Source organism: Eubalaena glacialis, chromosome 1 (genome assembly GCF_028564815.1).
Source record: "Eubalaena glacialis isolate mEubGla1 chromosome 1, mEubGla1.1.hap2.+ XY, whole genome shotgun sequence".
Classification (NCBI taxonomy): Eukaryota; Metazoa; Chordata; class Mammalia; order Artiodactyla; family Balaenidae; genus Eubalaena; species Eubalaena glacialis.
Window position 1 is genome coordinate 49,455,461 of NC_083716.1, and position 12,923 is coordinate 49,468,383.

General features: G+C 46.0%; 1 protein-coding gene across 1 annotated transcript in view; it reads left to right on the top strand.

Moving 5' to 3' along the window:
• LOC133091165 (FERM and PDZ domain-containing protein 2-like) overlaps positions 1-12,278 on the top strand; it is a 61,536-nt gene extending 49,258 nt beyond the window's left edge. The window contains exons 17-23 of the mRNA XM_061190143.1: positions 455-555; positions 2,468-2,557; positions 3,252-3,359; positions 3,452-3,568; positions 6,690-6,895; positions 10,914-11,018; positions 12,024-12,278. Of these exons, the coding sequence (XP_061046126.1) occupies positions 455-555; positions 2,468-2,557; positions 3,252-3,359; positions 3,452-3,568; positions 6,690-6,895; positions 10,914-11,018; positions 12,024-12,278 (982 nt within the window). The remainder of the gene's footprint in view (positions 1-454; positions 556-2,467; positions 2,558-3,251; positions 3,360-3,451; positions 3,569-6,689; positions 6,896-10,913; positions 11,019-12,023) is intronic.
• Positions 12,279-12,923: the final 645 nt, after the last annotated feature.

Below are 12,923 nucleotides of genomic sequence, written 5' to 3' on the forward strand. Positions count from 1 at the left end.
AGTTACTGTTTGAAGCCCTCAGGGGCCATCACAGTGGCAGTGATGGAACATGGCTGGCCCAGCTAAAAAAGCAAACAACAGAAAAATCAGGACCCACTGAAAACATCAGTGCTTTATACTTACTACCTCATTTTGGGACCATCACAAGTCTAGGAAATAGGAATATTCTTATTTTCTGGTTAAGGAAATGGAGGTTTTGAAGGGCTGCTTATTCAACTCAAAGGAGAGATAGTGGGAGGTTCATAGGGGGCCTGGGTGACTCTAGGGTCCCCTCTAAGATAGAAAGCCCCCAAAGCCATTCTTTCCAGTGTACTTCTGATAACCAGATCAGCCCTTGATGGGGTCTGTCTATGGATCTGTTGATTGATGAGCATGGGGCCACGACCCATACTCAGAATGGCAGAAAGTTGCCTTCTAGGGGCATCTTACCTCATCTTGTTGACTTTCCCTGCAGGCCCTGCCCAGGCCACGAGCAGCTGGAGCACATCTGTTTGACCCAGAAGCCAACGACTTGTGACCCTCTCTCTGGACTGCCTGCTCAGAGCATGCGCACGGGTATGGGCCAAACCATGGGCTTGGGGTAGAGGAAACCTTACACGTGACTCTTGCTTTCAATCTTTTGCCACTACTTCATTTTGCTTCCCCAATAATGTTCACAATCTTTTTGCTTTTCCATTAATCTCAAAACTACTTATGTAGAAGGTGAAAGATTTATTCGACCTGAAGAGAAACCTGAGTATTCTGTCATACAGAGTGAAGTAAGCCAGAAAGAGAAAAACAAATACCGTATGCTAACACATATATATGGAATCTAAAAAAAAAAAAAAAGGCTCTGAAGAACCTAGGGGCAGGACAGGAATAAAGACGCAGACGTAGAGAATGGACTTGAGGACACGGGGAGGGGGGAAGGGTAAGCTGGGACGAAGTGAGAGAGTGGCATGGACATATATACACTACCAAATGTAAAATAGATAGCTAGTGGGCAGCAGCAGCATTGCACAGGGAGATCAGCTCAGTGCTTTGTGACCACCTAGAAGGGTGGGATAGGGAGGGTAGGAGGGAGATGCAAGAGGGAGGACATATGGGGATATATGTGTATGTATAGCTGATTCACTTTGTTATACAGCAGAAACTAACACACCATTGTAAAGCAATTATACTCCAATAAAGATGTTAAAAAAAAAAAAACTACTTATGGTTGGGAAAAGCCCATGCTGTCCACCTTTGGCTTGGGCTGAGCACATAGGTCCTAAATGTGTTAGCACTGGTGAAGATTCCCAGCGCTCTAGTCCAGCGTGAGGAATACCTGCTGTGGAGGGGCGTGGCTGGAAAAATGTATCGTTCATTTTCTTTACAACTCTTCATATGGGCCCAGAATATCATCTCCCACTACTCACCAGAAAACGTATACAGGGCAGGCGGCATTCCCCTCTGTCATATATCCTCCAGGCAGGTCCCCAGTGGGACATAAAGACAAAGAGATTCCTGAGCTAGAGAAGATATTTATATTTGATGAGCATTAAGCCTGGGATTGGATCTGGAATACCACCAGGTGGCTCTTCACCATGAACTGTGTGCAGGTCCCACCATGGTCCCTTGGGGGAGGGAGCAATGTGGAAAACGCTGGGTGGCGGGTCACTCTTTGGGGATTTTTCCACGTGCTCTGTGGTCGGCATTGGATTGCCCGTCAGGGCTCTGCCTTGGGTCCCCTCCAAGACCCAAGCTGGGGGAAACCTGCGCTGGGCTGCAGGGCCGTATCACCCCCTACTGTTAGGGGCCCAAGAGGGGAAGGCTTTGCTGTCTCATCTCTGTGCTCCAACTTTAGTTTCAGTTTTCACTGCCAACAAGGTCATCTCTGCTTGGATTCTGTCTTGTCCCAAGACCAATGCAGAAAAAAAAATAGCTGTAGTAAGTCATGCAGAGCAAGCACCATGGCCCACCCTACCTTTGCCTCTGCTCTTGATGAGCCAACACTGACCCGGTGAGGCTAATCAGAAGTATGTGTTCACAAATGAACCTATCTACAAAATAGAAACAGACTCACAGACGTAGAGAACAGACTTGTGGTTGCCAAGGGGGAGGGGGTTGGGGGAAGGATGGATTGGGAGTTTGGGATTAGCAGATGCAAACTATTATATATAGGATGGATAAACAGCAAGGTCCTATTGTATAGCACAGGGAACTATATTCAATATCCTGTGATAAACCATAATGGAAAAGAATATGAAAAAAATGTATATATATGTATAACTGAACCACTTTGCTGTATAGCAGAAATTAACACAACATTGTAGATCAACTATACTTCAGTAAAATAAATTTTAAAAACTTATTTAAAAAAAAGTACGTGTTCAGCCATCCATGCCCAGCATTGTGCGTGTATGTGAAATAGTGTTCACACCTTTTGTATTAGGTCTCTGATAATTTGGGGGAAAAGCGCAATGTGAGGCTTTGTTTCCACTTCCAGGGCCACAAAATAAGAGAAGGAACTTTACAGCTGAACTAGACCGAGAAATTGTGCGTGTGACACTGAGCCGGGATCCACGCCGTGGTTTTGGTAAGAGGGTTCCTGGCAGGGGGGACCTAGTCTTTCCCTCTGGGCAGAGGGGAGGTGTGTGCCATCTTCCCTTTAGACTTTTCTACTCCCTTTTCCTGCCTGTCCTCTCCCAATTTGCCTTTTTCAGTGATCACTTCTTTTTCTTCCCTTTAAATGTCCCTAACCAGCAATGGGATGTTGGGGTCAAAGTTTCCTTTTAGGCCTGATCAGGTTTTGGGGTGCAGATCTTGAAAATCTAAGTACAAGATAGAAAAAGACTTTTCCGTCTAATACCACGTAATAACCTTTCTCTATTATATTTAGATTCTTAGGGATGGGGAAGAGTAGTCAATCTTTTTCACCTCCTACTATTTACCACATTCGAAGACCCTTAAGAACACATAAGAAACAAGGCACTGAGAGAAGTTACTTGATTAAAAATCATCTTTTTTTTCCGATCTGATTATGTATTGGAACAAAATCCATGCACTTTGGTGGGCTGTGTTCCTAGCTGTAGTTGTGCTTATGGATGCGGGACAATCCACTTTTCTCCATGCGTCATGGCAGAGTAGAAAGAGCTGTTGGAGGATCAGAGGACCTAGGTGCAAATATCAGCATTGCTACTTAGTAGCTGTGTGATCTCAAGCAAATAACCTAACCTCTCTGAGCTGCAAAATCATTAAGTATCATCTTCTTTCATATAATTGGATTATAGGTTTTGTCATTAATGAGGGAGAAGATGTAGGCAAAGTTGATCCTGGCATCTTTATATCTTCTATTATACCTGGGGGACCAGCTGAAAAAGCTAAAAAGATCAAACCAGGTATGTCTTTTTTGATTGCCAGAGATGCTGCTTTAAGGAACTGCTCTTTCTCATTTCCTTGATGGGATTATTGAGATGTCTTATTTTTCCAGGAGGGCAGATACTAGCCTTGAATCACATCAGTCTGGAGGGCTTCACATTCGACATGGCTGTTAGAATGATTCAGAATTCTCCTGACAACATAGAATTAATCATTTCTCAGTCAAAAGGTATGTCTTAACCCGCTTTCAGAAGCTGGAGAGCCTCCTTTATTTTCAGGAGTACATTTTTACCACAGAGTACCGGGGCTTTAAGTCCGTGTAGGTCTTTTGTATTACCTCTCTCGTGGTAGTGGCTTTGGCACAAATCAATAAACTCTGCAATTTCGGGGGCAGAATAGGCTCTACCATTGCTTGTCCTGCTGAATGGGAGAAGCCTACTCTAGTTCTTTATTAGATGGAGCTATTGTGTGTTTTTCTGCCACTCTTCTCGCATGACAGGGAGGATATTCTTTCTATCACCCAAGTCCTTATTGAAAGTGGCTACTGCCGTAATTCTACATATTTGGGGCTTAGTCATAGAATCCGGTGGGAAGGAGACAGGGGGCTGTTCTTGAAGCTGAAGAACATAACAAGCATTCTGTTCTAATTTGGTTAAGACTCGGCATGTTAGAGATCAACCAAAAGAGTAAAGGTTTTTTTTTTTTTTTGAAGATGATTTTATTCATCCTTTAGATAACTACCCAACAATTGCCTATACTGAAGAATAATATGACTATGTTTATTTGGGTCAGGTTTGGGGTGGTAATGGGGGGATGTTAACATCCCTTTCCCTCCCAGTTACCTGGGCTCACCACAGCTTTTTGGTTGGATGATCCTGCCATTTTCCAGCAGACTGCCTACAAAGCCAGGCCCACACTCTAGGAGCTTTGTACAATTTCCTCTCATGTACAGAAATGCTTCATGTCACACCAGCCAGCATTTTCTGGGTCCTAAATGTAGTCACCCCCTTGGCCTTGCCCTCTGAAAACCACATGCCCTCTCTCACTCTTGCACATGTACACACCATCACCAGATGGCTTTCCAGGTGCTGCATCTGCCCTTCGTCCAGAAGCTGTTGGGGGATGGGGGGTGGCAAAGCTGGGGCCTTAGCCATGTGCCTTTCATCCTGTGCTTGGACCTGACCCAGGGACCAGCCCGGCCCTTCCACAGCACCCGCCCCAGCTCACTGCTCTGTTGGATTTCCTACACTGTCACTGTTATTCCCACAGTGTTTTAGCTGTCCTTGCATTTCCCTCCATACTTTGCACAGGAAAGGACAGAGGGGAGCGATCAAACCATCCTATTTTAAAAATCAGGAAACATAATGCAGCTGAGCTGGGATCAATTCAGTGTCAAGGATGGCCTGCTGGGGTGGGGATGTCCAAAACTCGCACCCAAAGTCTGTGAGGCTCCAACCTCACTTTAGAGTTTCTGATGATGGAGTACCCACAGTGCCTGTGAATTGCGTGTCCTCTCACCCTGGAGTCCCTGTCACCTGTTGGTAACTCTGCCTGGTCACAGTTGGGGTTCCTCGAAACAGCTGCCACCTTTGTTGGAGGAAGATGCTTCCACAGTGACTCTGGCTGGTCACTGTGGGCAGAGGCTTGACCGCCATGAGTTTCTATCTGGTTGGGCTGCTGTTGGGGCATGTGCTCTAGACTGGAGATCAAAGACAAGACAGAGAGCCTTCCCATCAGGAGCAGACATCACCCTCCACTACAGATTGAGTTTTAATTACCCGCAGAAGTTCTAGCTTGTATTTCCGTTAGGCAAGACATACGTTGCACAGCCTGACGTTTTAATCCAGTCATAAGTCTTGTCCTTGTCTCTTGTGGAGGGTGTGGAAGAAAATAAACAGATGCTTACAACATTGCTAGAAGGACAATGACAGTAGAATAGCTAGTGGGAAGCAGCTGCATAGCACAGGGAAATCAGCTCGGTGCTTTGTGACCACCTAGAAGGGTGGGATAGGGAGGGCAGGAGGGAGGCGCAAGAGGGAGGGGATATGGGGATATATGTATACGTATAGCTGATTCACTTTGTTATACAGCAGAAACTAACACACCATTGTAAAGCAATTATACTCCAATAAAGATGTTAAAAAAAAAAATTGCCAGGAATAAGGCATTACTGAAAGGTGGCCCACCACCCTCTACTGAACACCTTTAGGCTTGAACAACTTCTAATCTGATTCATTAAATTAAGTTTATCCACTGTGTGAGTTGAGCATTTTCCTGAGTACTAATGAGTCTGTATCAAAAGTTGTAAACTTACTTGTGTGTCTATATATCCAGATGTAAAGAATATCTAACTGTGTTCCTTCCTCCCATATAGGTTTATTAAATAGCTGATATTAACATATGCATGGTAAATAGCTGACATTAACATATGCATGGTAAATACATGTATTGAGGCTCTTAGTACTATGTACTAAGCTGTAATCTCTTTCTCTCTCTCTCTACATGTATAAACATCTCTCTATATTTAATTTCTAAGCCTCACCAACCCTACGAGGTAGTTGAGATTATCTCTATTTTAGATATGAGGAAATTGAGGTCTAAAAATGTGAATTACCTTGCCCAAGGTTTTACCTAGTGATTCCTGACCTCATGTTCTTTCCTCTGCTCTGTGCCAGCTCAAGGGTCAGACATGGGGTAAATGGGAATCAGTGGCCCAGTCTTCACCCAAAGGGAGTCCACCATCTGGTTCGTACCAAGTTCCCCCCAAAGAACCAGACACGGTGAACTTTGGATCACAGGGTGATTACAGGTGTGCTCAGCAGGGACTCTGGAAGAGGCTGGCTTTAAGAGCAACATGCTGGTTGTGGGGTTTTGGCCAAGATTTAATCCTTTTGACTCTGCTTTCTTATGTTTGAACTGGGATCACACCTTCCTGGTGGGTATGTTGAAAACATGGAAAGATACGTATATGTATATGTGTATATATATATATATACACACATATATATGTGTATATGTGTGTGTGAGTGTGTGTGTGTGTGTGTGTGTGTGTGGTGCCCATAATGTGGCAAGAGCTTAAAAAGGGGGAACTGCCATTATAACCGTCCGTTGCTCCTGTGTTTTCATAATTGGGTCACACAAGCTCTATTTAAGTTTCAAGAACACATCCAGAATCTTCCCTTCCTCTATTCTAAATGCATCATCTCTCATGAGGTGCTAAACTCACATGGCTCCCAGCAGCTATAAAAGGTCTTTCTGTCATTGGAGGAAAATGCTACGCCCCACATAGAAATGCCACTGAGACGCCAGCCTTTCCAAGCTGTTGATTTCTTCTTGGCTTGTTTTTATAGGTGTTTGCGGAAATACCTCAAGCGAGGAGAAGAATAGCACGGCCAACTCTGGGGTCTTCTCTACAGACAGCCTGAGCAACGGGCACCTGGGAAGTTTTTCATCACACACACAAGACCAGGAAAGAAATATTGAAGAACTGGAAATGGCTCGGACTCAGAGCTTAATGCCCAGGCTGAGGCCTCAGATGTCTGCTCTGCCATTTAAGGTAATCATTCCCTTGCTTCACTCTCTAGAATCCGGAGGAAAGAGAACAGGCTGTGGAGCCCAACAGCCTTGGCTCCAAAGTCCCTCTTTGTTCTCTATTTGCCACGTCAGGAAATAAATACTTACAGTGCATGGTTGTTGAGAAGAATATAAAGGGGAAAAGGCAAAGTTTCTAGTGCAGTGCCAGGGCTCAGTGTTTGAGGTTTCAGTGTCCTCGGTCACTAATTTTAACTGTGACTGGTAATAACTGGCTTCCGCCAAGGGCAATGCGTGGACAATCAGACATCTTGTATTCTTGGTCTCTAGTTAGTCCTCAAGCTGCAACTCATTGCCTTTGCTCTTGACAACACACCAAGGAGGAAGAAGACAAAGACCAACTTTGCCATGCAGAGAACTGTCTGCTTTAGTCCCAGGGCCGCCAGACTCCAGCTGTGTTTCCTTAGACACTGGATGGAAAGGTCTCCTTTTGCCCCTCCAGACCTCTCTCCATTTTTCTCTGGGCCCCACGGAGCTGACATTCACAGACGGTGTCAGCCCTCTGCCTTCTGGTTGGCTCTGCCCAGAAACCCTGTGTCTAGGAAAAGAGAGTTGTTTTCCTTTATCTCACACTACTACCCCACTCACAACACTCTGACACCAGTTGGGTGGGTTTTCCACATCAAGCAATTCCAACACTAACATACTGGAATTAGCACCAGATCCCACAGATGAAGGACCCACCCCTCAAGACAGCCTCCACTCCAGATGACAATGAAGTTGTCGGTCCCCAGGTTACCCACACTTCTGTCTGACTTGGCTGCAAATTGGAGGTCCCCATGACCCCTTCCTTGGGTTTGTTAATTTCCTAGAGCAGCTCACAGAATTCAGGAAAACAGTTTGCTTGCTTTCGCTGATTTACTATAAAGGATGTTTTAAAGGTACAAGGGAACAGACAGATGAAGAGATGCATAGGGTGAGGTCTAGAAGGGTCCTGAGAGCAGGATCATCTGCCCCTGTGGAGTTAGGGTGTGCCGTACTTCCTGCATAGATGTGTTTATGAACCTGGAAACTACGAATCCCATACTTTTGAAATTTTTATGGAGGCTTCAGCACGCAGGCATGGTGGATCATTAGCTCAATCTCTAGCCCCTCTTGCCTCCCCAGAGGATGGGGGTTTGAGTGGAGTGGAAAGTTTCAAGCTTCTAATCATGGCTTGGTTTTCTGGTGACCAGCCCCCATCCTGAAGCTACGCAGGAACCAGAGTTCCCTCTTTAGAACAAAAGACATTCTTATAACCCAGAAAATTTCAAGGGATTTGACAGCTCTGTGTCAGGCACTGAGGTCAAAGACCAAATATTAGAACAAAAGATGCTCCTAGTCTCCTATCACTTAGGAAATTTTTTCTTTTTTTTGAATTTAGACATCCCTGTATTTTATTTTTTTATCACTCATTGTGATATAATTGACATATATGTGTGTATATACATATGTACATATGTATATACACACACACACGCATATATAGCAAAATGATTACCACAACAAGGTTAGTTAGCAGGTCCATCCTCTCACAGAGTTAAAATTGTGTGTGTGTGTGTGTGTGTGTGTGTGTGTGTCGAGAGTGTTTTGAATATACTCTCTTAGCAACTTGCAAATATACAAGACAGTATTTCTAACTGTAGTAACCATGCAGTACGTTACATACCCAGAAATTATTTACCTTATAACTGGAAATTTGTACCCTTTGACACCTTCACCCATTCTCCCCACTGCCCACCCCTCACCCTCACCCTGGCAACTACCAATCCACTACTCTGCTTCTGAGTTTGTTTTTTTAGATTCCACGTATATCACTTAGGAAATTACAAGGGTTGAAGGAGCTCTGTGCCAGGAATGGGGGGCAGAGGCCACTATATAGGTTTTCTCTTATTTCACAGTCCAGTGGGAGCCTGCAGCTGGGGGATGAGTGAGTACTGGCTTGTCACTCTCTGCCTGTGCTCAGGTCGGCTGGGACCCTCTGCTGAAGAACACAGCTCCTGTTAGGTGCCCTTTGCCCTAGAGCTCTTTACCACCCGCTCAGTTCCATCAGCCATCCCTCCTCTCGCTCCTCAGGCTCAGGGAAGGTAAGAGCACCCGCTGTTTCTAGCCCCGGGGTGCTTAGCGCTCCTAATCGGTTTCTTTAACTGCTTGCCCACACCTTTGAAAGCAGGCCTTGTGTCAGCTCTCCTCCATCACCCAGGATGGAGATGTACAACTTCTCTTTCTTGCTGGGACTCTGGTTGAAAGGGGCAAGTTACCCAACCTCTCTCAACCTCATTTTTCTCTCTTATGAGAGAAGCAGTGATGTCTGGGCACAGAGCTGTGGAGACAAAAGTGCCAAGGATCTGGCTGGCAGTAGGGCTCCATGTAGGCTAGATCCTTCCTCACTGGCCATGGTGCTCACCCGGATGGTGCATCCCATGAGGAGCTGGACGGGAAGTCGGCAGAAGAATAATACTAACAGTGGACACTTACTGAGTGATTAACCATGTGTCAGGCAAGGTCCTGAGCACTTGGATGTGTTACATCACGCAAGCTTCATTACAAGCCTGTGAGATAATTACTGTCATCAACACTTTTTATCAGTGGGGTCCCCGAGGCACAGAGAGAGAGGAACGTGCCCGTGGTCTCTCAGGGAGTACGTGGCAGAGCTGGGATGCGAATCATAGGAGTGGGATTCCAGAGCAGAAAACTTCCCCCCAGGCTGCACTTCAGAAAGCCCCCTCTCACAGGAAGCAGGGCCGAGAGGGCTTCCAGTTGGGGCCTCTGGGGCTGCACCTGCGAGCTGGTTTGTGCGGGGCAGTTGAGGGGAGCAATGGTGCACCAAGGCCACAGCTGACCACGGCACAGACTGCAGAACTTGTGCCATCTGGGCTCTCTGGGTCACGTGGCCAGCTCTGCAGGTAGGTAACATTTTGTGGCATAGTTGAGTTACACCCTCTCACTTTGGACCTCGACCTCAGTGGTTGCTTTACTCTTTGAATTTTAAAATTTAGATAAAACCCCTTGCCAGACCACGGGATATAGAGCGTCTCTGAAACAACTGGGGTTTCATCTGTTTCTATACCAAATCTCTTTGGAACCTCTTCTGTTGACTCGTTTTTTTTTTTTTTTTTTAGCTTACTTCAGCCTGTTTATTTTCCTGTATATTAATTGTATTTTCTGATGTGGTGGATCGGGCAGCAGCTAAGCAGCTTAGCCAAGGGGACAGATAGGACAAAAAGCTGGGAGTATCTGTGGCCCCATCTTCTTGGCACAGTTCATCGAAAGACCCTTCCCCATGAGAAGTAGTTCAATATGGGCAGGTCTGTCTTATCACTGTCGTCTCCCCAACTATCGCAGTACCTGACCCATAGAAGGTGCTTAATTAATCTTGTAGCATGACTGGACGGATGAATCAACATGACATGCATGTCACAGCACCAAGCAAAATGCCTGGCATGAGGTAGAAAATACTCTCGTCTGTCGTTCCCTCAAGCATTCAACCACCGTAAAGTAGAGACCCAGTACAGCTACTCTTGCTAGAGATGATTGAAGGTCCTCTTGAGGTTTTCTTCTGCTCCAGAAGCTGCTGTGTATCTGGTATCCAGCATGCCTTCACTTGATTGGTGTCATGTGTGAAGCTACCAGGAAGTGTCTAGATGACTTCAGTTCTCATAACAATATTTGCATCATGAGTAGAAACAGGAGGGAATCTATTGAGACCCTGTTATGTGCTGGGCATCATTCATACTCACTGTTAGAAGGTGATCTCTCATTGCAGTTCCGTGGATTGGGAAACAAGTCTGGAGAGACCAAGAGACAGGTGCAAGGTCATACAGGGAGGAACTGATTAAGCTGAGAGTGAATCCCCTGTTGGCCCAGCCCTGAAACTTATGATTTTTTTTTGATGTGCAGTGCTGCTGGCTCCTGAGAGCAGGTGAGAGCTAAGAGGTGCCATCTGCTTAGGCAGGGCCAGCGCCTTCACTTCTTCTTTCTTTTTGTTTGTTCATTCGTGGCAGGGTACTGGTTCCTCGTGCCCTCTATCACCTTCAGAAAACAATGCCAGTGAAATCTACTTTGTGGAGCTGGTTAAAGAAGATGGGACACTTGGATTCAGCGTGACTGTAAGAATTCTTAGGAGAGCTTAGAAAGTAAACAGTTGAAAGATGTTCATCTGGAGTCTTGGTGGGCATTGCACTCATATGCCAACCTCTGATGACCCAGTGCTCGCTGGGTACAAGCAGCACGTCAGAAGTGATGAACCAAGAAAGTCAGTGGGGGCCTCAGTGAGGGATGGGAGTTCAAAGTGAAACTGGGAGACCAATGGCAAACTTGGGAAGAGCAGACACTCCAAGCAGTGTGGGTGGAATTATGGTTATGCTGGACAGTAAGGAGAGGGTAGCATTGTAGAGCTTCAGGGACACAAGCCAAAGGTGAATGGGGTGGTCCCTGGTCGTCAGGTTGGTAAGACCTCTATTCAGGACAGACACTTTGCATTTGGTTTCTGAGCTCCATCTGGCAGACCTGGGAGGAGGGAGGATAAAAATTGTACAAGAATGATATTATATAATCCCACTGATGTAAAAATTTTTATATATGTGTGTATACATACATGGAAAAGTTAGAAGAAAAAGATAAAGTTAGATCTTTAGTGACCTGTAAGGATGTTCATAATCTATTGTTAAGTTAAAAAAAAACAGTTGCAAAATACTGTGTGGTTGAATTCTGCTTTTGTATCCACAAACCAACACACAAGGATACAGAATATGCCAGGCACCAGCCTTTGGGCCCATCGCTGTATCCACCTTTGCTGGTCACTGCTTATGGAGAGACGTTGTGGTACATTGATGTGACTCATTTCTGAGCACCTGCCATTGGCCAGTGCTGGGCTGGATATGACACAGCTCCCTCACACGGCTCATATCTTTATACTTCTTGTGAGCACCTAAACTTCTGCTCAGTGGATAATAAAGCCTAAACAAACAAGTGAATATATAAGATGGTGTCACATGGAGATGAGGTGATGGGATAGACCGGAAGGCAGATGGGGGCTCTCTGAGTCAGGGAGGTGGGGGAGGCCCCTTCAGGAGGGGACAGATGGGTGGTGAGTTTTTCATTGTGTTTTCCAGGGTGGCATTAACACAAGTGTGCTCTGTGGAGGTATCTACGTGAAATCCATCATTCCCGGAGGGCCAGCAGCCAAGGCAGGGCGGATCCTGCAGGGTGAGGATGGAGTCATTCTGGGCTCTGCGTTCTATGGTGTGATGAGCCCCGGCGTGGGGGGTGCAGCCTTCAAGCCTTGCCCCACTCTCACTCTGATGCCTTGTGCAAGTGATTGCCTCTCCAGGTCATGGTTTCCTTACCTGGAAAAGGAGATGATTTAACCTGACCCACCTACCTGATATGTTAACATGGGGCCCAAATGCTTGGGAAACATAATGATTTAAAAATATGAAATTTTAAATAAACTTGTTGCTGTTTGGCTTTCATGGGAGAAGCCGTGCTCCCCATGGAAGACAGAGCAGGCACTGATGACCTCCACTTAAGTATCCGGGGAGGACACCAGTAAGCCTCCTCTCTGCCCTTCCTCACGTCCACTGCTCTGAAGGAAGAGGGGGTGGATTTTTACTGTTCTCCAAAATGGCTAGAATTGAGCTAAAAAGGGCACCTACGATCTTACCTATCTCCATTTTCCCTAGAATTCCAGGGTCCCTGGCATCAACCAGGTCTCCCTGACATTTTTTGAAATAAAAAACATCCTGGAGATATAAATATCACCCCTAAGAGACTTGCAAAAACTTTCAAAAATGGTTTCACAGGAAATCGGGAGAAAGGATAAGGTTGTACTTGTTAGCTGGCTTAACTGCTCTGTGAGCCAAGGATAGAGGTTTCTAGACCACTGATCTGTGGAGGTGCTCACAGGGGAGGCTGGCAGGGCCCGGGCGGGGCTCCCCCCAGCTCAGCTCCCTACCCCTCCTTGAGGCTGTGTGGAGGGGCGCTGGGCAGGGGCCTCCCAGAAGAGTCCTTCC